The sequence below is a fragment of the Streptopelia decaocto genome (genome assembly GCF_964273445.1).
Source record: "Streptopelia decaocto genome assembly, chromosome: 26".
In the NCBI taxonomy this organism is placed as follows: Eukaryota; Metazoa; Chordata; class Aves; order Columbiformes; family Columbidae; genus Streptopelia; species Streptopelia decaocto.
Window position 1 is genome coordinate 3,413,080 of NC_138681.1, and position 24,996 is coordinate 3,438,075.

The 24,996-nt window shown below is 51.8% G+C and overlaps 1 protein-coding gene across 1 annotated transcript; it reads right to left on the minus strand.

The window, feature by feature from the left end:
* Positions 1-53: 53 nt before the first annotated feature.
* LOC309450420 (SUN domain-containing protein 3-like) lies at positions 54-23,219 on the minus strand (the record flags this gene model as incomplete). The annotated part of the gene is made up of 8 exons (XM_082073252.1): positions 54-57; positions 13,261-13,454; positions 18,655-18,744; positions 21,388-21,555; positions 21,726-21,841; positions 22,231-22,315; positions 22,889-23,085; positions 23,201-23,219. 8 exons carry the CDS (start codon positions 23,217-23,219, stop codon positions 54-56), a joined length of 873 nt encoding a protein of 290 aa, XP_081929378.1.
* Positions 23,220-24,996: the final 1,777 nt, after the last annotated feature.

Below are 24,996 nucleotides of genomic sequence, written 5' to 3' on the forward strand. Positions count from 1 at the left end.
GACTGAACAGAGGAGAACCTGAGGAAGTTCAACAAGGGATAGTGCAGGGTCCTTCACCTGGGGAGGAATAACCCCAGGCACCAGTACAGGTTAGGGGCAGACGATTTAGATGAGGGGATTGAGACCATCATCAGCAAATTTGCTGATGACACCAAGTTGGGAGGGAGTGTCGACCTGCAGGAAGGCAGGAGGGCTCTGCAGAGGGATCTGGATAGACTGGAAAAATGGGCTGATTCCAATGGCATGAAGTTCAATAAGGCCAAGTGCCGGGTGCTGCACTTTGGTCACAACAACCCCCTGCAGCGCTACAGACTGGGTGCAGAGTGCCTGGAGAGCAGTCAGGCAGAAAGGGACCTGGGGGACTAATGGACAGGAAGCTCAACATGAGCCATCAGTGTGCCCAGGTGGCCAAGAAGGCCAATGGTATCCTGTCCTGTATCAAAAATAGCGTGGTCAGCAGGACAAGGGCAGTGATCCTTCCCCTGTGCTCTGCATTGGGGAGGCCACACCTGGAGTGTTGTGTTCAGTTCTGGGCCCCTCAGTTCAGGAAAGAGATTGAAGTGCTGGAGCGGGTCCAGAGAAGAGCAACAAGACTGGGGAAGGGACTGGAACACAAGCCCTATGGGGAGAGGCTGAGGGAGCTGGGCTTGTTTAGTCTGGAGAAGAGGAGGCTTAGAGGTGACCTCAGCACTCTCTAGAACTACCTGAAGGGCAGTTCTAGCCAGGTGGGGATTGGGCTCTTCTCCCAGGCAGTCAGCAATAGGACAAGGAAGCATGGGCTTAAACTCTGCCAGGGGAAATTTAGGCTGGATATTAGAGAGAAATTCTTTACAGAGAGAGTGGTCAGGCATTGGAATGGCTGCCCAGGGAGGTGCTGGACTCGCCGTCCCTGGAGGTGTTTAAACTCAGATTGGACATGGCACTTAGTGCCATGATCTAATAAATGGACTAGAGTTGGACTAAGAGTAGGACTCGATAATATCTGAGGTCTTTTCCAACCCAGTCCATTCTGTGATTCAGGAAAGAAATTACTGGAGAAAGTGCAGCGGCGGGCTACAAAGATGCTGAGGGGTCTGGAGCATCTTTCTGATGAGGAGAGCCTGAGAGAGGGGGTTTGTTCAGCTGGAGAAGTTGAGAGGGGATCTTATCAATGTTTTTAAATATCTCAAGGGTGGGTGTCAAGAGGATGGACCAGACTCCTTTCAGTGGTGCCCAATGATAGGATGAGGGGCAACGGGCACAGGCTGAAGAACAGGAGGTTGCATCTGTATATGAGCATAAACTTCCTTACTTGGAGGGTGACAGAGCCCTGAAACAGGCTGCCCAGAGCAGGTGTGGAGTCTCCTTCTCTGGAGACATTCAAACCCACCTGGACATGATCCTGTGCGACCTGCTCTGGGTGAACCTGCTTTAGCAGGTGGGTTGGACTGGATGATCTCCAGAGGTCTCTTCAACCCAAACCAGCCTGTGATTCTGTGGGGCACACAGCAGTGGTCTCGCATGGCCAGGCCTGCTGGGAGAGACATGAGAGACCAGGAGAGCAGGGTCTGGCCTGTGCCCATGTTCCTGGACACGCTGTGGCAGCTGTCCCAAGGCATTCGTCACAGATCAGCCCATTGCAACCACCATTTTGATTCCTGTCCTCTCACCACACCTGAGAGAGGCTGTTTGTCCCTCCGTGGAAGGACTCTGAATGACTAGTCAGAAGCCTGAGTGTGCACAGAGGGCAGATGGGAGCATGCACACAGTGTTTGTGGGGGGAAATGAGCCCAGTTGAGCACAAATGCCTCAGCTATCGCTGTGGAGGACATGGAGGCCTGTGGGACGGGTCAAGGTCACTTCATGTTGAGAGTAACTTCCCCAAGAAACCCCCTGAATGCAGCACTGGGATGTGCTTCCTTGAACCGAGGTCAGTGTGACCTCCCTGGAGACCTGATCAGCTCCAGCACCCAGACCCAGCTGCTGCCCGGCTTTGGGAATGATGACGGCACCATCTCTGCTTGCAGCACTGTCACTACTATTTCCTGCAGCTCTTGCCTGTACTGAGTGCTGAGGTGTTGTGTTGTTGGTTTCTTTGTTTTCTGGTGGCCACATCCTGCAACCAGGGTTGTCCCTAAGCCACCCGCTTCATTCTGCAAGAGTCACAGGCTGGACAGTCTGTCTCCAGAAGGCAGCTGCACCTTGGCTATGGGGATTTCTATCCCCTACAGTCATCGCTTCATCCTTGCCACTGATATAGTTTTCTGTTTGTATTATACAGCCATTTGTCCCCTTCCTGTTCACATGGGCATCCCATGAATGCATCACTGCTCTCTACCCCAGTGTAGACGGGCACAATGCCTTCTCCTCCTGGACCTGTCACCTCACCAGTGCCACTGGTTTCTACAGCAGCCTCATCCTGGACTGTGGGATGCCCAGAACAGCCCTCCCAAGACAGTTTGACAAAGCCTTTTTTCTACACCTTCCCCACATCCCTGCTCAATCCCCTCATGTACAGCTCAAGGACCAGAAAGGTTGGGTACAAGTGGGACATTGAGAAAAATGGTCAGGAAAGCTTTGAGGTGCACAGAGAGCCCATCAACATGTTGGCAAACTGCTCTCTCTGAACAAGCCCAGAAGACCAGCACAGCATTTGCTGTGTCCCAGAAACTCGCCTGGAGGGTTGGGATATGGAGAAAAGGTTTGGTCTGGGAAGGGACAGACAGGGGCTGGTGGAACTGGCTGGTGTGACCGTGAGACGTCTCTCCAACCCCTCAGAAAAGTCCTGGCTCTCAGGGAGGCTGCATGGTCCTCTGAGAAAGAAAATAGCAAAAATGACTTATCATGGAATCATAGAATAATTGTGATTGGAAGAAACCCTTAGGATCATTGAGTCCAACCATAACCTAAATCTGGCACTAAACCATGTCCCTAAGAGCCCCATCTATCTGTGTTTTAAACACCTTCAGTGATGGTGACTCCACAACCTCACTGGGCAGTCTGCTCCATTGCTTCAAAACCCTTTCCCTGAAGAATTTTTTCCTCATATCCATCTAAACCTCCCCGTGTGCAACTTGAGGCCATTTCCTCTTGTCCTATCACTTGCTACTTGGGAGAAGAGACCAACACCCTCCATGATAAAACCTCCTTTCAGGCAGCTGTAGAGAGTAATAAGGTCTCTCCTCAGCCTCCTGTTCTCAAGGCTGAACAGCCCCAGCTCCCTCAACCGCTCCTCGTCAGACTGGTGCTCCAGACCCTTCACCAGCCTTGTCACCCTCCTCTGAACTCTCTCCAGCACCTCAATGTCTTCCTTGCCATGAGGGGCCTAAAACTGCCCCCAGGATTCAAGGTGCAGCCTCACCAGTGCCCAGTACCAAGGGATGATCACTTCTCTAGTCCTGCTAAAGCTCTGATTGAATCAAGGCTTGAACACCTTGGTGTGACCCGGTTGGTGACAGGCTGGACTGCAGACTCCTGAGGGCCCTTCAACCTCAGTTCTCTCATGATCCCATTGTGATGTTGGGCTCTGTTTCAGACTGGAGCAGAGCAGGCGATGATGGGGCAGGATCCACCTGTGCTGTAGGTGACCATCTAAACCAACATCTCAGCCCGTGAACCAGCCAACACCTCATTGTGACTCGCTCTGGGCAACGTGTCAGGAGTCCAGGGCAGGGAAGGTTCAGAGGGCATGGGGCGCTGTGCAAGACACAACATGATCTTGGCTTCATGCCTGCAGGCCCAGCAGATGTCAGGTGATGTCAATGAAAGTTAAAATAAGAAGAACTGAATACAAAGATCCAAAGCAAAGGAAGGTGTCAACTTCCTTCCTTCCTTCCTTCCTTCCTTCCTTCCTTCCTTCCTTCCTTCCTTCCTTCCTTCCTTCCTTCCTTCCTTCCTTCCTTCCTTCCTTCCTTCCTTCCTTCCTTCCTTCCTTCCTCCCTTCCTTTCTTCCTCCCTTCCTCCCTTCCTTTCTTCCTTCCTTTCTTGTATGTATTTATGTATTTATCTATTTATGTATGTATTTATGTAATTATATAAGTAGTTATGCTTTTATGTATTTATGTATTTATTTACTTAATTACTTATTTACATACCTATTTACTTATTTATTTACTGTTTTATTTATTTACTGTTTTACTTATTTACTTATTTACTTATTACTTACTTATTTACTTATTTACTCATTTACGTATTTACTCATTTACGTATTTACTTATTCATTTACGTATTTATTTATTTATTCATTCATTCATTTATTTCCTTACTTACTTACTTAATTACTTATTTATTTATTTTTTTATTTATTTAAAAGTCTTTGTTAGGCATGGATTTAGGACACAAATGTCTTCAGCTCCAGGGACACAAACACCTGGTGCCAGTGTAGATGCCCCGGGAACCCCTGCCCAGGCTCCACCTGCACTGCAAGGTGCTCTGGTCTCCCCAGGTCCTGTGTGATAGATGCCAATCCCAGGCCAGCACCTCAGCTACACTGGGCCCTAAAATGGCACTGGATGTTTATGGTGAGACAGCTGATGACTGATGTTTGTCTGGAAAGGCGCACTTTTTTGTTGTTGTTTTGTTTGTGGGTTTTTTTGTTGCTGTTGTTGTTATTGTTGCTGTTTTGTTTTTGGTTTTGGTTGTTATTGTTTAGTTGGTTTGGTTTTTTTTTTTGCTTTGTTTTTTGGGGTTTTTTGTTTCTTTTGTTTGGTTTGTTTGTTTGTTTGATTGGAGATTTTTGTTTAGTTTTTTTTTTAACATATTAAAATTTAAAAGAAAAAAGCCAAAAAGTGAATTATGGGGAAGTGTACAAAGGATAGGAGAAGAAATATTGGTCTTCCCTTGTACTTCTATTACAAACACTCTATGATTTCATCTCCCTCGTCATTCAGGAGTTCCCACCTCTCCTGATTAAATGTCCCTGTCCAAGGACAACTTTCCAGCACTGTCTGGACGTTTGTCCTTCCCAGTGCTCTCAGGTTTCTCCTCCACTTGCTCTTTGGTCATTCAGTTCCTCTCAACTGTCTGGTTTCTGCTTTGAGCTTCAGGGAGTTACAAACTTGCCCCATTCTTCAGAGCTCTAATTAACATGGCAGTCAACACGTTCATTGTGTTTATTTCTATCCTCTCCTGTCTCTCTGTCTAAACCAGTTCTTGTGTGGGTGTCCCTTGTGGATGCTGGACCTCATCAGATCCACTTACACACACAGCTGAGGAAAGTGTTTTGCTGTTTATTGAACTGTGCAGTGTTTGCACAGGAGAGCAGGTGGAGCTGGTGCACAGGAGCTGCAGCATCTCCTGCAGAGCTCATGGAGAAGTCTGATGTAGGAAAAGTGATGCCATCTCTGGTGGCCAATGAGGGAACCGGCAGACTGGGGGTGGGGGTGAGGAGCCAGGTTGTCCATACAGTGTCCAGCCTCAAGGGACTGTTCTCCTGCCTGTCCAGATGTCTCCAGGAGACCCTCGGGATCAATGTCCAGTGTAGAATGCTGCTGTCACTTCTTCTATGCAATGAAAAATGACAGAAAACACCCTGGAAAGAGAAAACCCTCCTTTATGAAATCTTCTTTGAAACCTTCATCACTAAGTGTCCCATTGAAACCTCTCCAGTTAGTTCTACAAGTCTTGAAGATGTAAAGGAAATTACAGAAAGAAACAACGCTCGTTAGGGCTTTCTGTGTTTTAATGAGCCCCGTGGTGTATTTGGTGCTGAGTCCATGAACCTCAGATACCAAGCACAGACTGAAGAATCTGCTCAAGAAGTCCAAGTCAGAAGCAAACTCCAAAGTACATTGAAGCATTAATGGGCCCCACTGAGGGCTGTTCCTGACAAAGCCTCCCCAGGGACTCGTTAGAGCAGATAATTGGAGGCAGCGATTGCATCAGGCAAAGGCAAAGTGCAGCAGCTCTGATGCTGAGAAAGCCCTTGGTTTGTCTGATGAAGGACAATGGCCAAGCCTTGAGCCCCTGCCCCTGGGAAGGGAGATCCTGTCCCTCACGTGTGGCTCAGGGCTCTTCCTGGGGCTGTGGGGAGTGCGATGCCCAGTGCAGGACAATGGTGTCATACCTCCTTTTCTCCATGGGGGGCTGCAAGGAGGCAAAGAAGCCCCATGGCCATGACGACTATGTCTTTTCTTAGGCCTCGTTGGCAGAAGCATCAGCCATAGCCAATGGGACAAAGACCTTCGCTCTTTCAGGGACATTCAGCCTCACCCTTGGCCATCTCCACTACAGTCCATCCTGCACTGTCCCAGGCCTGTGGCTGTTTCCCCACAGGCTGCAGACACCCCATGCGCTTCCCCACCTTGTTCTCAGCCCAGTGTGTCCCCACCTGTGCTGCTGTCTCTCCATCCTCACCAGCTGTTCCTGGAAACACAAAGTCATGGCTGATCCAGGGTCTGTGCTGTGCACAGCACTGTGCTCAGAAGGACATTTCTCTATCCTGAGCTCCACTCTGGGCCTCCAGAGCTGCAGTTTCTGATGGTTTTTCTTTCTCATGTTGTTTCCCGCTACAAAAAAAAAAAAAAAAAAAAAATAAGTGCCATCATCTTGGAAAGTGATTTTCAAGAGTTCTTGAGCCACTACTATCCTTCCCTGTCAATTTTCTACCCCAGCCAGCAACTAATACCACAATAGCTGCTCACGTAGTCCCTCAACCTATTAAGTGCGATATGGAAGATAACCGAAGGGAAGGGAGAAACCTGTGGTTTCAGAAACAGCACTTTAATAAGACAATAAAATAGTATAATATATTACTAATACTATGTACATGATTAAATGAAATGAAATTTTAAAATTAAAATGAAATATAAGAAATGAAAATAAATTAAATTTAGAAAATACACTCGGTACAATCCCTCATGTAACTCCAGTCCTGGAGAAAGGAGCAACTTTGTCGCAAACAACCAATCCCAGCAAGACAGAGCAAAAAGGCCAAAGGGCCAACTGCAAAATGGCAGAACAGCAAAAAACTCACAGTATCACAGTATGTTTGGGATTGGAAGGGACCTGGAAAGCTCATCCAGTGCAATCCCCCCATGGAGCAGGAACACCCAGCTGAGGTTACACAGGAAGGTGTCCAGGTGGGTTGGAATGTCTGCAGAGAAGGAGACTCCACAACCCCCTGGGCAGCCTGGGCCAGGCTCTGCCACCCTCACTGAGAAGAAGTTTCTTCTCAAATTTAAGTGGAACCTCTTGTGTTCCAGCTTGATCCCATTGCCCCTTGTCCTATCATTGTTTGCCACCCAGAAGAGCCTGGCTCCATCCTCGTGGCACTCACCCTTTAGATATTTATAAACATTAATAAGGTCACCCCTCAGGCTCCTCTTCTCCAAACTAAAGAGCCCCAGCTCCCTCAGCCTTTCTTCATAAGGGAGATGCTCCACTTCCTTAATCATCTTTGTTGCCCTACACTGGACCCTCTCCAGCAGTTCCCTGTCCTGCTGGAACTGAGGGGCCCAGAACTGGACACAATATTCCAGATGTGACACACTATTGCAGATGTGGTCTCACCAGGGTGGAGTAGAGGGGAAGGAGGACCTCTCTCGATCTACTAACCACCCCCCTTGTAATACATCCCAGGATGCCATTGGCCTTCCTGGCCACAAGGGCACAGTGCTGGCTCATGGTCACCCTGCTGTCCCCAGGACCCCCAGGTCCCTTTCCCCTACACTGCTCTCTAATATGTAATCTCCCAACCTATACTGGAACCTGGGGTTGTTCCTGCCCAGATGCAGGACTCTACACTTGCCCTTGTTAAATTTCATTAGGTTATTCCCTGCCCAGCTCTCCAGCCTGTCCAGGTCCCGCTGGATGGCAGCACAGCCCTCCGGCGTGTCAGCCACTCCTCCCAGCTTGGTGTCATCAGCAAACTTGCTGATAGTACACTCAATTCCCTCGTCTAAATCGTTAATGAATATATTGAATAATATTGGCCCCAGCACTGACCCCTGGGGCACTCCACTAGATACTGGCCTCCAACTAGACTCCGCACCATTGACTACCACTCTCTGGCTTCTCTCCCTAAGCCAGTTTGCAACCCCCCTCACTACTCTATTGTCTAGAACTCACCTCCTCAACTGAGCTGTGAGGATGCTGTGGGAGACTGTGTCAAAGGCTTTACTGAAGTCAAGGTAGACCACATCCACCGCTCTGCCATCATCCATCCACCTTGTTACATTCTCATAAAAGGCTATGAGGTTGGTCAAGCATGACCTACCCTTGGTAAAGCCATGCTGACTGCCCCTAATAACCCTCTCATCCTTGATATGCCTTGAGATGGCACCAAGGACAAGCTGTTCCATTACTTTCCCAGGGACAGAGGTGAGGCTGACCGGTCTATAATTACCCGGGTCCTCCTTCTTGCCCTTTTTGAAGACTGCAGTGACATTTGCTTTCCTCCAATCCTCGGACACCTCTCCCGTTTCCCAAGACTTGGCAAAGATGATGGAGAGCGGTCCAGCAATGACTTCAGCCAGCTCCCTCAGCACCCGCGGATGCATCCCATCTGGACCCATGGATTTATGAATGTCCAGACTATTTAATTGCTCCCTAACCCCGTCCTCATCAACTAAAGCAAACTCCTCCATTGACCTGGCTTCATCCAGGGTCTCAGGGGTACGGGGCTCCCCAGGACAGCCTCCGGCAGAGCAGACAGAGACAAAGAAGGCATTCAGTAATTCTGCCTTCTCTGTATCTTCTGCCACCAGGGCACGCACCCCATTCATCAGTGGGCCTACATTGCCTCTGGTATTAGTTTTATCTGCTATGTATTTGAAAAAGTTCTTTTTGCTGTCCTTGACCCCTCTCGCCAGCTGTAATTCTAAGGAGGCCTTGGCTATCCTAGCTGCCTTCCTACATCCTCTAACAGCAGCCTTATATTCCTCCCAAGTGGCCAGCCCCTGCCTCCATGACCTGTAAACTCTCCTCTTCTGTTGAGCATACCCAACAGATCCCTATTCAACCACGCAGGCCTCCTGGCTCCCTTCCTTGACTTCCTACGTGTGGGGATGCTCTGATGCTGAGCGTGGAAGAAGCAATCTCTGAATGCCACCCAGCTATCTTGGGCCCCTTTTCCTTCAAGCAGTCTTGCCCATGGGATTTCCCCCAGCAATTGCTTGAAAAGGCCAAAGTTAGCCCTTCTAAAGTCCAGGGTTGCAATTCTACTTGCTATTCTGTTCCTGCCACACGAGATGCTGAACTCCACCATCTCGTGGTCACTGCAACCCAGGCAGCCCTCAACCTTTACTGCTTCGACCAGACCCTCCTTGTTAGTGAGGATGAGATCCAGCAGTGCACCTCTCCTGGTCGGCTCCTCCACCATCTGCATGAGGAAGTTCTCATCAATGCACTGGAGGAACCTCCTGGACTGTGGCTGGCTGGCTGAATGGTCCTTCCAGCAAACATCAGGGAAGTTAAAATCACCCACAACAACCAGGGCCTGTGACTGTGAGGCCACTCTCAGCTGCCCATAGAAGGCCTCATCAACTTCCTCAGCCTGATCTGGTGGCCTGTAACAGACACTCACAACAGTGTCACCCCTGCCAGCCTGCCCCTTGATCCTGACCCATACACTCTCAACTCGCTCGTCATCCGCTCCTGGGCAGAATTTAGTGCATTGTAGCTGCTCTCTCACATAGAGAGCAACTCCACCACCACGCCTGGCCGGTCTGTCTTTCCTGAAAAGGGCATAACCATCCATGACCACATTCCAGACATGTGAACTGTCCCACCATGTTTCTGTAATTGCCACTAGATCCCAACCTTCTGATCGAACACAGGATTCTAACTCCTCCTGCTTATTCCCCATGCTGCGTGCATTGGTGTGCAGGCATTTCAGGGAGCAAGCAGAGCACGCCGATTTCTCCCTAGGGGTACAGGAGGCCACTGGTCCTCACTGGTTCTAGAATGCTGCCCCACTGGGACAAGCCCAGCTTCAACCCCATCCCCCTTCGAGCCTAGTTTAAAGCTCTCCAAATGAGCCCAGCTAATTCCTGTCACAGAGTCACAGACTCACATTTACATTCACAGAGTCACAGAGTCAGAGTCACAGTCACAGAGTCACAGTCATAGAGTCTCAGTCACAGAGTCACACAGTTACAGAATCACAGACTCAATGTGTCACAGAGTCACAGGGTGACAATGTCTCAGAGTCTCAGTTTCACAGTCACAGGGTCACAGTGTCACAGAGTCACATTAACAGTCAGAGTCAAATTAACAGTCAGAGTCACATTAACAGTCAGAGTCACAGAGTCAGAGTCACAGAGTCACAGTCATAGAGTCTCAGTCATAGTTACATAGTCACAGAGACACAACAGTCACAGAGTCACAGTCACAGACTCACAAAGACACACAGAGTCACAGTCATTGTGTCACAGAGTCACAGAGTCATAGAGGCACAGTGTCACAGTCAAAGAGTCACAGTCACAGTGTCAAAAAGTCACAGAGTCATAGAGGCACAGTGTCACAGTGTCACAGAGTCAGTGACAGAGTCATAGTCCCAGTGTCATACTGTCACAGAGTCACAGAGTCACAGAGTCACAATGTCACAGACTCACAGGGTAACTGTGTCACAGAGTCTCAGGGTGACAGTCAGAGTCTCAGTCACAGTCACAGCGTCAGAAAGTCACAGAGTCACAGAATCAGAGTCACAGAGTCACAATATCACAGTCACAGAGTCACAGTGTCACAGTGTCAGAGTCACAGTGTCAGAGTCACAGAGTCACAGAGTCACAGTCACAGAGTCACAGAGCCACAGAGTCACAGTGTCACAGAGTCACAGGGTCACAGTGTCACAGAGTCTTAGTGTCACAGTCAAAGAGTCTCAGTCACAGTGAGAGTGTCACAAAGTCACAGAGCAACAGACTCAGAGTCACAGAGTCACAGTATCACAGTCACAGAGTCACAGGGTCACAGAGTCACAGAGTCACATTAACAGTCACAGAGTCACAGTCTCAGACTCACAAAGACAGAGTCACATTCACTGTGTCACAGTGTCGTAGAGTCATAGAGACACAGTGTCGCAGTAAAAGAGTCATAGACACAGTGTCAGAGTGTCAGTCTCACGGTGTCACAGAGTCATAGTGTCAGAGTCACAGAGTCAGAGTCATGGTCACAGTCACAGAGCCACAGAGTCACAGTGTCACAGAGTCACAGAATCAGAGTCACAGAGTCACAGTATCACAGAGTAACAGTCACAGACTCACAAAGACACAGTCACAGATTCACAAAGTGTCAGTCACTGAGCCACAGAGTCAGAGTAACATACTCAGAGTCACAGTGCCACAGTTTCACGGTGTCACAGGCTCACAGTGTCAGAGTCAGAGTCACAGAGCCACAGAGCCACAGAGTCACAGTCACAAAGACGCAGAGTCATAGAGTCACAGTCTCTGTGTCACAGTCTCACAGAGACATAGAGACGCAGTGTCAAAGTCACATTAACAGTGTCACAAAGCCATAGACTCACAGAATCAGAGTCACAGAGTCGCTGATTCACAGAGTCAGAGTCTGTCCTGGTTTTGTTAAAAACAAGTTTCTCTTTTAGTGAATTTGCCTGTCAGCTAAAGCTTCATATTAACTGCATTTTCCTGGAGAACCAGACACATGTTTTGGTAAACCTAGCAATGGAATGCAAACTTATTGATAAGCATGGATGGACATCTCACGAGAGGGGCGACGAGAAACAAGTGACTAAGAAACTGACCAACTGTGTATAACATTCCATTCACGTGAATACTTCATATAAAAGTGGGAGATCACCAGGATCTCGTCCCTTTTGCCTTTGCTTTTTCCCTTCTGCTTATGGCTGACATTAGGAGAGGACCTTGCTAGTCGTCCCTGCGAACTGAGGCCAGTGACAGACTGAATCCAGCTCCGCTTGGTTGCAGAGTCTAATCCAGGACTTTGGTGGCCAGCTCTGCAGTTGCTGAGACTTTCAAGATTGGTTTTGTATATTTTGTATTATTTTCTCTATTCTTATTAGTAGCATTAGTAAAACATTGTTAATTTTTCCAACTCTCTTCTCTCTGTCCTTCTTTCCCTCCGATCGCCTGTCCTTAGTGGGAAAAGGGGAGAGGGAAGGGCACAAGGGGGAAGTGGGTGGGGGAGAGGAGGTTAACAATACATCTCCCAGGGTTTTATTGTCACCCCGCAATCTTAACCCTCGACACAACTAAAGCACAACCAACCTACAGCCTGAGGGGGATCCAGCCAAACTGCCGGCTTGCGGCAGCACCAGCCCAGGGCTTCCTGCAACCAATGCCGGGACACCCCGAGGACAGAGATTTCCTGCAGCTTTCTTTGTCCCGAGGTGGAGCAGGAACAGATGAGCACAGGGGGAAAACTGCCTTTTTTTTTTTTTTATTGGCTTTATTGATTTCTGAAAACAATCCAAGGCCGAGCAGAGGCTGGCAGCACCACGTCCTCAGGGCAGGTGAATGCCGCGGTCACCGTCCATGCACCCATCCCTGGCGTGGCACCCTCAGACGCTCCCTCTGGACGCTGCGCAGGCTCAGGACCAGCCGCATGTCCAGGCACCCACGTGGCGCTGGAGCCGGGCTCTACTCCTCGTGCTGTCCCGCGGTGCAGCTGCAGCGGAAAGCCCTGCGCAGAGCCCGCAGCGCCCTCCTGAACCGGGAAGGCCGTCGCCGCAGAGCTGGGCCCTGCGCTGGGCAGGCCATGTCTGCGCTGGTCTCTCCTCCGTACTCTCCAGACATTGGAGAAACCGTGTTTACTTCTTCATCCTTTGCAGCTGGGACGAGAGGGGCTGTGCTGGCCTGTCCCTCATCCTCTCCTGCCAAATGAGCCTCAGTGGCTTCAAGTCCTGCAGGTGCTGGTGCTGCCATTGGAACATCCGTGCATTGGGCCAGGTCCTGCTGTTCCACCAGTTGCTGGCCAGGTCCCTGGATCTCAGCCTCAGCCCTGCGCATGGCCTCGCTGACGATGTACTCCACAATGTCTGCCAGAGCCACATCGTCCTCTGTGGGGCTGTGCTGGGCAGGGGCCGGGCGCTCTGCCTCTGCTGCCGCCTCCATGTCTGTGCAGCTGGTCAAGCCAGACCCCTCCTGGGGACCTGCAGGGGCATCCTGGAGGTGCTCCTGGACCGAGGGGTTGATCCAGATGCTGTGGATGGTGTCTCGGCCTTGGCACCCCTCTCTGCTGTTCTCATCTTGCAAGTCCATGCGCTGGGCCAGGTCCTGCTGTTCCTCCGGTTCCTGGCCAGCTCCCAGGATCTCAGCCACAGCCCTGCGCACGGCCTCACTGATGATGCGCTGGGCTGTGTCCCACAGAGCCACGTCATCGGCTCTGGGGCTCTGTGGGGCAGGTGCCAGGCACTCTGCCTCTGCTCCTGCCTCGGTGTTGGTGCTGCGAGGCCAGCCAGACCCCTCCTGGGGACCTTCACGGTGGTCCTGGAAGCAACCCTGGACCGAGGGGGTGACCCAGCTGCTCTGGATGCTGTGCTGGCCCAGGCTGTGGCTGATCTGCGGGCAGGAGGAGGAGCAGGACACATGGGATGGAGGCGGCAGTCCCGGCACCGCAGCAGCTGCTTGCGGCCCCGTCCAACCACCGGCCTTTCCCTCCTGCCCTGTCCCGTCCCTCCCCTGTGGCCCATGGAGCAAGGGGGGCAGCCCGAAGGGCTGGGAGTGGGCGTTCGCCTCCTTATCAGTTGGCATCTTGGGTCTCCTCTATCAAAGTGCTGCAATGGGCACCCAGGGGAGATGCTGCCTCCTGAGAAGCTGCTGCCTCCTGAGAAGCTGCTGCCTCCTGAGAAGCTGCTCTCCTGGGAGTGAGCACCCCAGGGCTCTCGCTCCTTAAATACCCCCACGGTCAGGGCGAGGACCCCCGTGTCACAACGGCCTCTGGTTATGACGACCCCATGTCACAACGGCCTCTGGTTATGACGAGGCGCCCACATCACAGAGCCCAGGCGGTCGCCATAGAGACACCCACCTGCGGGCCCGGCTGGGACTGGCTGTGCGCGGCGTGGGGCAGCCCCTGCTTGAAGGAGGAGGGAGCAGAGAATGGCAAGGGAAGCTGTCCCCAGCACACAGGACCCCGTCCCCCAGAGCTTTGCTCAGAGACGCTGCTGCCACTCCGCTACACCTGCGAGAATCCGCATTCAGAGCTTGTTGGCAGGACAAACCAAGGGCCACTCTACAGCCTCACCACACTGATTCTTTGTTTTCAACATGATCATCATGAGTTTTCTTAAGTAGGTATGAGCCTCCTTTGAAGAAAAAGGCTGAAGCCACATTCACAAAACCACACAGTCCGTTTTCAGCAATAGAATCTACCGTTTTCCCCTTTTGTGACAACCAGGGTTCTCTCAAGGTGTGCTTTTACAGTACTTGTGAGCTGTTCAATGACTCGCTAAAGGAGGTGGCCTCATCCAACTCCCAGTTTTAGCCTGCCAGCTCTCCAATGCATTGCCTCTGCCACCTTCCTTCTACCGGGCCCAAAGTGCATTCTACTGCCTGGTTAGGGAGATGCACGTGCCACCGGTCCCAAAGCATCACTCTGGGGACTCATCATAGATGGCCATTACCTCTCAGCTGCTGCACCAGCCAAACCTTTCTGGAACAGCAAACTCTCAGAATCTGCTCCAGGTCTGTAAGAGTCGGTCCAAAACCAGTATCTGCCTGAACATCGCCATCAAGAACAGACTGACAGTGACTTAGAGAGAGGCCTGAGGAGAAGCATTGTGTTGCACAGGTGTCTCCAACCTGGAAGGCTACTGCTAACAAAGGCTGCTGTGTGGAGTTTGCCTGCTGCTTCAGCCAAGCTAGCCCCCACCTCCTAAAAGGGATTGTTATACGGGTCTCTCTGACCCAGGGACAATCACTGCCGTCCAGAAGATGGATTCTTACCTGCAGCCTCAGTCACACCTTGTCCCCCACCTGCTCCCTTGAACAAAGGGCAACAAAAAAGAGCATGCCCAGAAGCTCGCCAAGGGTCCTGAGGTCACCCAATGGACCAGAGAGATACCCCTGAATGCTGGCCACGCAGGCGCAGACAAGCGCTGGCAAGAGAGGCGAAGACTTTTCGAGCCTGCGCAGTTAAGCCCGGATTGAGAAACAAAGGTGGAGATTGGCCTGAAACAATGGGAGGGGGGGGGGGTGCAGAAGTATAAAGATGGTTCCTGACTGGACGTCATGGAGATCTCCCCACCAGAGAATCCCAAACCACCATGGAGGACCAGCAGGACTCCACGGGACTGGACCCCAGAGGGCCGCCTTTGGAACTCATCTGCTGGTAAACCAGTCCTCATTCCCATCTTTTCCTTCTTCTTTCCCTGTTTCTTTTTCCTTTCCCTTTTTCTTACTCTCTCGCTATCGCGTGCCGCTTTACGGGCAAAATAATAAAGTAACACCGTTTGATTGCATTCTGAGCCCTTGGGGTTTCAGATGCCTTAATTTTGTGCTTCGAGAAGAACGTAAATGAACCATCACGAGTCCATCACTGAGTGGACCCTAACAAGGTCCTTGCAAGCTCTCAGTCTCCTTTTGCTGGACAATAGTGAGGTGGGTTGCAAACTGGCTTAAGGAGAGAAGCCAGAGAGTGGTAGTCAATGGTGCGGAGTCTAGTTGGACGCCAGTATCTAGTGCAGTGCCTCAGGGGTCAGTACTGGGGCCAATATTATTCAATATATTCATTAACAATTTAGACGAGGGAATTGAGTGTACTGTCAGCAAGTTTGCTGATGACACTAAGCTGAGAGGAGTGGCTGACACGCCAGAAGGCTGTGCTGCCATCCAGAGAGCTGGACAGGCTGGAGAGTTGGGTGGGGAATAACCTGATGAAATTTAACAAGTGTAGAGTCCTGCATCTGGGCAGGAACAACCCCAGGTTCCAGTATAGGTTGGGAAATTACATATTAGAGAGCAGCGTAGGGGAAAGGGACCTGGGGGTCCTGGTGGACAACAGGATGACCATGAGCCAGCACTGGGCCCTTGTGGCCAGGAAGCCAATGGGACCTGGGGTATATTAGAAGGGGGGTGGTTAGTAGATCGAGAGAGGTTCTCCTTCCGCTCTACTCCGCCCGGGTGAGGCCACATCTGGAATATTGTGTCCAGTTCTGGGTCCCTCAGTTCCAGAAGGACAGGGAACTGCTGGAGAAGGTTCAGCGTAGGGCAACAAAGATGATTAAGGGAGTGGAGCACCTCCCTTATGAAGAAAGGCTGAGGGAGCTGTGTCTCTTTAGTTTGGAGAAGAGGAGACTGAGGGGTGACCTTAGTGATGCTTATAAATATATAAAGGGTGAGTGCCACGAGGATGGAGCCAGGCTCTTCTCGATGGCAAACAATGATAAGACAAGGAGTAATGGGATCAACCTGGAACACAAGAGGTTCCACTAAAATTTGAGAAAAAACTTCTCAGTGAGGGTGGCAGAGCACTGGAACAGGCTGCCGAGGGAGGTTGTGGAGTCTCCTTCTCTGGAGACATTCAAAACCCGCCTGGACATGTTCCTGTGCGACCTCACCTAGGTGTTGCTGCTCCAGCAGGGGGATTGGACTGGATGATATTTTGAGGTCTTTTCCAATACCAAACATACTGTGATACTGTGATACGGTGATACAGCATCCTAGATACAGCATCCCAGATTCAGCATCCCAGATTCAGCATCCCAGATACACCATCCTAGATACAGCATCCCAGATACACCATCCTAGATACAGCATACTAGATATTGCATCCAAGAAAGAGCATCCTACATACAGTATACCATATACAGTATCCCATATACCGTATCCCATATACAGCATCCCAGACACAGCATACTAGATACAGCATCCCACATACATCATGCTACATACAGCTTCCCAGATACAGCATCCCAGATTCAGCATACTAGATACAGAATCCCACATACAGAATCCCAGATACAGCATCCTAGATACAGCATCCCGGATACAGCATCCCGGATACAGCATCCCGGATACAGCATTCTAGACACAGCATCCTAGATACAGTATCCAAGATACAGCATCCCAGGTACATCATCCCAGATAAACCATCCTAGAATGAGCATCCTAGATACAGGATCCAAGAAACAGCATCCCAGCTACAGTATCCAAGATACGGCATCCCAGATACAGCATCCTGCACACAGCATCCTTGATACAGTATCCCATATACAGTATCCCAGATACAGCATCCCAGATACAGCATCCTTGATACAACATTCTAGATACGGCATCCCGGATACGGCATCCCAGATACGGCATCCCAGATACGGCATCCTAGACACAGCATCCCAGATACAGCATCCTAGATACAGCATCCCAGGTACAGCATCCTAGATACAGCATCCCAGGTACAGCATCCTAGATACAGAATCCCAGATAAACCATGCTAGACAGAGCATCCTAGATACAGCATCCAAGGTACAGCATCCTTGATACAGTATCTGAGATACATCATCCCAGATACAGCATCCCAGATTCAGCATACTAAATACAGCATCCCAGATACAGTATCCTAGATATAGCATCCCAGATGTAGCATCCTAGATACAGCAACCGAGATACGGCATCCAAGATACGGCATCCCGGATACAGCATCCCGGATACAGCATCCCGGATACAGCATCCAAGGTACGGCATCCTAGATACGGCATCCTAGATACGGCATCCCAGATACGGCGTCCTGGGTACAGCATCTCTGATTCAACATCTTATATACAGCTTCCTAGACACAGCATCCTATCTACAGCATCCCAGATACAGCACCCCAGTTTCTAAAAGTTCACCACCCATTGCTCTGAGCACAGTCTTGAAGAGTGTGCTGCACCGCTCCATTTTCCCAGTGGCTGGTGCATGGTGGGGATGTCACAGACACACTCAGTGCCACGCTCCTTGCTCCAGGCGTCTCTGAGGATGTTGCGGAAAGTAGTCCCGTTGTCCGGCTCAGTTCTCTCTGGGCTGCCAGGGGTGGCAGATGCACTCGATCCCCCAATCACCCCCAGCCCAACCTGCAGCACTTGGGTCTGGCCTCCAGAGGAGGGAAGGGCCTGAGCCGTAACCAGGCCAAGAACTCCTGCCAGGAGACCCACAGGGAAGCAGAAGAGCAGATGAATGCCGGGAACTTGCGGGCATACAAGTCTCAGACACTTTTCCTACTGTGTGCAATGTGACTACGAGTCTATCACTTCATTCCATAAATATGACAGCGTGGATGAGCAACTGTGAGCTCTCCCTGCTAAATAAGTGAGCTGCGTGGCAACGGTTTTACTACTCACAGGTCAGCGGATGAGACCAATTTAAGTTTCATATTAATCATTTACCTTAGGTAGATGCACACTAAATATAATCAATTCCTCAGGGACATAAGGTGGTATGATTTTTAATATACTCTTTGCTTCATGTTACTTGTAAGCTGGATTTACTAAAGTTTTAAGCTGTGAAGTTCTGCTCAGATCTACCAAAAGCAACTACAAACGACACTGATCGCTTACAAGATAAGACCGATATTGCACTTCGCTGAGAAGAAAAGCATTTGCGTTCAGGCAAAACAGTAACTGCAAGGTTATGGACAATAACCAATGTCTACAGATGAACACAACAAAGCCCACGTGGAATCAGAGAAGTTTGCCACTGGAGCTTTAAACATGGACTCCAGAGCGAACGGTTATCAGGGAGAGAAGAATCCTGACCGTGTGCACCGTGACGGGTACGGCCTCACCTCAGAGTTTGTCCTCGGAGCTCCAGGACACAGAGTCCAGCGTGAACGGTTATCAGGGAGGCAAGAATCCTGACAGTTTGCTTCCTGTTCCTGCAAGACAAGTGACAACCAGTCAGTGTCCCCTCTGTGGCACCTGGACCTTCCAGAGTGGGACGGCTGGTGGGAACTGTCACCATCAGCCAAGGCTCTGTGGGAAGTCTTCTCCTGGCACAGGAGCAGCTCTGGCTCTGCCTGCTGAGCACCACGCTGCCCCACGGAGAACAGCAACACTGCAGTGACTCCTGGGCCATGTCCAGCTGGGCAGAGATGATCTGAGGGCAGGTTGGCAGCAGACCCTGAGGCTGTGCCGGGGGTGGCCACATCTGGCTCCTCCCAGCAGGAGTTTGGACAGTCTCTTCCCAGCTGTGAGCGCCAGGCCAAGGGCACGGGGCAGAAAGAGCCCTCACCCACAAGGGTCCCAGCCCCACACTGGTCTCTGTCCCCAAACTACTAAAACTTCTAAACAGGCTCTGCCTCTACCTGAATTATCTTCAGTTTTAACAAAAAAAAAAACAAACAACAAGCTAGAGTGTACTTCTGGATGAGGATGGACCAGGTTCGGGATCAGGACCAGGGGTGCTGCAGGAGCAGGTGTCTCCCAGCACGGACAGGCCATGGGGACCTGTTGACCTCAGCACCCCTGGGCCCCAGCGTGGCCCAGTTCAGCAGCCCTGGGCCCGAGGGCTCAGCCCAGGGACAGCCCCACAACCAGGGTCAGAGCGGTTCCTGCTGCTGCCCCGAGGGTCACCAGCCCCAGGCAGCCCTGAGCCAGAGTGCAGGTGTCTGAGCTGGGCTGAGCTGGAAGGGGCTGCAAAACAGCTCATCGGAGGATGTGATGGAAGAAGGTGCCGTGTGTGTGGCACCGGGGGTGAACCGACACCCTCAGTTTGGTATCTAGACCCGTGCTGGGCTTGCACATGGACTAAGCCCCAGCTCAGAGCACAAATTGCTGTTCCCAGCCCCGGCTGCCAAGTGCTGGTCCTGCTCTCACCTCCCTGGTGCAACCCCAGCGCACGACTGCCCTGCCTGCTCCTGCCTTGGGGCTTGGGGAGCTCGGGTCAAAAGGAAGGACAGACTGGTGTGGGTACGGGATCTCTTAAGTGTCCTGGGGTTGCTTTGCTAATCACTCTGTGACGGTTCCTGGGCTACTCACTATCCATGTGCCCAGAAGGCCGGGGAGCTCCAGTGAGCTCAGGGAGGACCAGGCAGCATCACAGGCAAAGCAGATGGGAACTCGACTGGGTGAACGTTAATAGAATTTATTGATAGAAGAAACAGGAACGTCTCCCCCATCTCTGGGCGGATCACCGTGCACCCTGAACCGATACAGGCAGGTGTAGTCCGGGTGGCCCCAGTTGCTCAGCACTTGCAGCCTGATGTAATTCACGACCCCAGGGAGCTCGTTCCGCAATGACAAGAAGAAACGAGTCGCCTTTTCCTCTCTGGCACGTGAGCACTGACAGAAGTGCCGCAGCGACGGCCTCGATCAGCAGCTTCCTTCCTGCTGCCCCGCGGGGGCTTTGACCTGTCGTGGTCCAGGTGTTCCCTCATTGGGCCATGAGAACAGCAAAGGAAGAAGCAGCGACCACATGTCTCAGCAAATACTCTGGAAAGCTCTCGCCTGCTTTGGGGCACAGGCTTCCACAGTCAGAAGACCCAGTGCTGGGGTCAGTATAACGTCTCATTGCCTTCTCTAGAAAGCCATGGAAACAGAATGGCCTCCCTGTCACTGCTCACTGCCAGCACCAACAGAACCCTCAGGAAGCCCAGTATTTCTGGTCTTTAACTGGCAGACCAGCATTCCTGCATCCTACGGGATGTGGCCGCTTGTGTGCACTTGGGGTCCAGACAGTGAAGCTGATTCCAGCTTCAACTGTGGCGCTTCTAAGCACTGAAGTTTAAACCCAGAATGAAAGAGAAGAAGAGTGGCAGTGCAGCCATCTGCCACCAGGAAGATGAAGCAGAAGAAAGGCAGCGTGGCACAGGCTCAAGGACAGGGCTGCCTGTACCCTTTGGCAGGGAAGCCTCTCCCCATCCAACCGCATTTCTCCTCCTCTCCTGCAGTTCTCCTCCCTCTGTGTCCCCATACCTTCAGCTGGAAGGTCTGACTGGGATTCAGCGCCGCCAGGAAAGTGAACTGTCCCAGGAACGTTCCCTGCTCCTCGTGTTCTTCCTTGAAGCCCTACAGAAAGACAGGTGGAGAAAACAAGAGCGTCTGGTGCACCATGGGAGACTGAACTTCAGCCGGTGAAGTACGGGGTTATTTCAGCTACGTAGTCCAAGGACCATGAGCACAAGGACAAGACGAGAAGCTGCAGATGGGCAGCACGTCACACTTGCCCACTCAACGAGTCCAGGCTGCCTGTCAGAAAATGAGCAGACGCTCCCAGTGAGAGGGAGGTGACCTGAGGATCACAAATGCACTGGGATTGTAAACCAAGAAGGTTTAGGACCATGTACTGTCCAGTTCCTTTTCCTTGTGGCTCCTGGAGTAGCATCTTGCCCCAGAAGCTTCCTTTCTAGTGGTACATTGAATAAAAGATGAATACAATGCGAAGGGAGCGACTCCAAGGAGCCTGTTTGTTCTGAGGGACAGAAGGAAGCTTCAGGCCACCAAAATCTTTGACCCATCTTCATCCCCTGCTTAGCAATGCTGTGCAACCCCCTGCTCCCAACTCCAGAGAAGTCACTTACATAGACAGCAAAGTCCTTGGGAGCTCCAGAGATACTTTGTCCATGGAACGCTGTTCCTGAGACATGGGCCATGGTGACGGCTCTGGGAACGACCGGCATGGACAGCTTGATGAAGACGTGTCCCTGACCCCCTGGGAAGGGCCAGCAGTTGCCAGGATGATTTTCTGGCTGAAAGGACAAGAAATACTCAGCAGGGAGACACAGGAGGAGAGCAGGTCCATGAGAGAAGGGGGCAGGAAAAGAAGCTTTGAGGAGTGAAGATGGGGGGAAGGACACTCGGAGCAGCGTGTGTGGTTCGTGCTCCCAACCTTTGTTTTACTGCTTCTTGGCTCTCCTACCTCCAGAATCAGCTCAGGGGACCTCATGTAATCCATCAATGGCAGGGAATACAGGAAGACTTTTGCTTTGGCTGTCCGGAAGGATGGAGAAGTCTTGGAATGAATGACGGCTGCCCCTGGAAATTGAAAGATGAGCATGAGCGCCAGGCAGTGTCAGGAGGAATATTACACTCTTGACTTGAAAAAGGCTTCTCAGTTGTCATCCATGTCCTACAATGGGTTTGCCTTATTCTTACTGGCTCAACCCCTCTGGAACACACAGCAAGGAGTCATCAAACTGTCGTATTTGGCCATGGCAAAAGACAAGACTGTGAACCAGCCTTTCTGTTATTCCCATGGGGTCTGGCCCGTTACAGGCTCTGTCAGTGGGGGCACTTATAGGGCACAAATTGACCCTTGACTTCTCGCCCCTTCTCTCCTGCCCCTGGGCACGTTCCAATGCCCATCTTGTCAATCTGGACAGGAAGTGCTTTGGAACTGGTTTGTTTGTACAATGTCACAGCACCTGCTGATTTCAGGGCATAATCTGGCATTGGGACCTGGATTTCCTCCATCTTCTCCAGGGCTTGACTGATGATCTCCTGAACAGCCTGGGAAGGAACACAAAGGAGAGCGCCTGTTGGAAGGAGAAGGACAGGGGCAATCAGCTCCCTGCAAGGCCAGCCAAGGTGAGCGGGGACAAGGCCCGTTTCAGATGAAGGGAACACCCACATTGCCTGGAAGCCTCTCAGGTTTGCTCTGCTGTGATTGACGGGATCAGAAAGGGGGGGCTGCTCACTGCAGTGCTCTGAATGCTGGAGCTGCGGGAAGGGGCTGTTCCTGTGCAGAGGCCCCAGGCCAGGCAGCACGGACAGATAAGCCTTCTGGGCATGAGATAGGCCTGGCTTAACTCTGCACTGCTGAGACCATTCTTTTTTTCCAGCCCTCCATTGAGGAGGACCCGAGATCTGGGCACAGAGGAAGGTCCAACTCAGACAGCTGTCATTCCCGTCACGCTCTCTCCCCCATAAGGAAGTGTGGAGCAACAGGAAAAGGAAGCGTGGCCATGACAGCACTTGTTCCAGCAGCACCAGCCTGTTGGCTGTTGGTGACAGGAATGGAGTAGGATATGTGCGGATGGAGGATAAAACCCCTGAGCAGATCCTTCTGCCTTGTGCCCTTACCCGTCCGGTAATGCCTGGGAGCTTTGCCTGCTTCAGCCCTTCCTGCAGAGCCCGCTCAGCCACATCCTTAGTGCTCCAGCACAGATGATAAAGCTGTTCCTGGAGCTTTCGGAGCTGGTCTGGCAGGGGCAGGGTTTTGCTCAGGTCTGCAGTGCTCCAGGGGGTTAAGGCACCAAGTCGTCCCACGTGGTAAACACCTGTTGGACACACACCAGAGCTTAGAACCTGGTCTAAGGCTGGGCTATGCCTCGGGCTGCCCGCTCCCCTTGCTGTGTCTCTCCCAAGTGCCATAGTTGTCTCTCCTCTTGTTGCCTTTGACAGTGGCCATCATGGCGTATGGGCTCTGCAATACATGGACGTTCCCTGCCCTGGACTGTGCTCCTTGTCCTGCAGAAGATTCTCAGCCCCTGGGGCAGGAGAGCTCAGCCACGGCCTCTCCCTGGGCTGAAGAGAACTGGCTCAGCCCTCCTGGGGAAGGCAACTCAGCCCTTCCTCACCCACACCCGTCCCGCTGGAGCAGGGACTGGCACAGCTCTGTGGGGACTTTCTGCTCTTGGCTGAGCTCCTCTGCTCACAGCGGGGGAAGCGGAACAGAGCAGGATGGAGCCCCGAGTGCCTCCTAAAGCACCGTCCTCAGGTTGGAGCTCTGCAGAGACTCACCAAAAGAGAACAGACCGAGAAGCAGCACCAGGGTCGATGCCTTCAGTGCCTTCATCATCCTGCACAGCAGATAAAGAAAAGGCTGGTGAAGCTGGCGGTTCCCGTGCAGATCAGCAGCAGACTGGAGAGCAGCAGCAGGGACTGCAGCCCTGGAGCCTGGCGTTCCTGCCGTGTGCATTGGCTTGGTCCTGCACCAGCTCCAGTCACTGCTGGAGGTGTCACCAGCTGCACCAGTGCGGGATTTGTCACGGCAAAGATTCTTTCCTTAGGGACAAAGGGCTCAAGGTTGACTCCGGACTAAGAGCAGGAGTTGCAACAAGAGCTCTGGCCACACTTCACATCTGTGGGGCTGGAGAGGGATTCTCTGGAAATGGAAGGGACATAACAAACATCTGTTTCTCCTGCTCAACATCCAATCAGCACTTGTGCTGCTCCTGTTCTCCACCCTCTCAAGAGAAGGTTCAGCCTGTGCCCCTACAGTCCAACAGCTGCCAGGGGGGTGTGTGTCTCCCCTCTCGCAGTGTTTCTTTAGCAGCCGGGTTATCTCTGGCCCTTCTCTTGGCAGAACTGCAGACAAAAGCAGACTGGAAAGAGGGAGGGTGGCAGAATGTCAGTATGTGCTGGCAAGCAACGGGCAACCAAGGAAGTGCCAAAGAAACCCTCTGGTGGCTGGGCCCTGCTGCCCTGAGCCTGATCTGCCCAGACACAGCACACACCGCTCTGCAAGGGGGAAATTCCTCCTGCCTGTTCCAGGAGGCTCTCAACAGGCTCACAGCGTACACTCATCAGGAATAAACAATCCCTTTTGTTCTCCTAGAGAACTCCTCGCACCCCTCAGAGGATCTCAAGCCCCTTTCCTGAGGCAGAGCCCTGGTGAGGAGCTGACCAGGTTTCCCAAGGAAACCTCCTCTGTCAGGAACACAAGTCAGACCCACGGCCAACAGAGGACACGCTGGTGTCCTTCTGGTCCCCGTGGAGAGGAAAACCAAGCAGGCTCAGGGACAGAACCCACCCTGCAGAGCACAATGCAGGACGGTGCTGAGCTCTCACAATTACTGCGGCAGGCTGTATCTGGGCCACCCCCTGGGACTCTCTCTGTCCCACCCAAAATGGAGCTGTCCCTCATTCTGCAGAGATCAAAGGCTTCTGGGCCCAGCCCTCGCGTTCATGAAGAGACTGAAAGGCGACCCCCATCGACTCTCATTGACCCCCATTGACCCCCATTGATCACCATTGATCACCATTGATCCCCACTGATTCCCACTGCCCCCATCGACTCTCGTTGACCCCCGTTGACCCCCATTGACCCCCATTTATCCCCATTGATCCCCATTGACTCCCATTGACTCCCATTGCTCCCTATCGACTCTCGTTGACCCCCATTGACCCCCATTGACTTCCATTGACCCCCATTGACTTCCATTGCACCTAATTGACCTCCATTGACT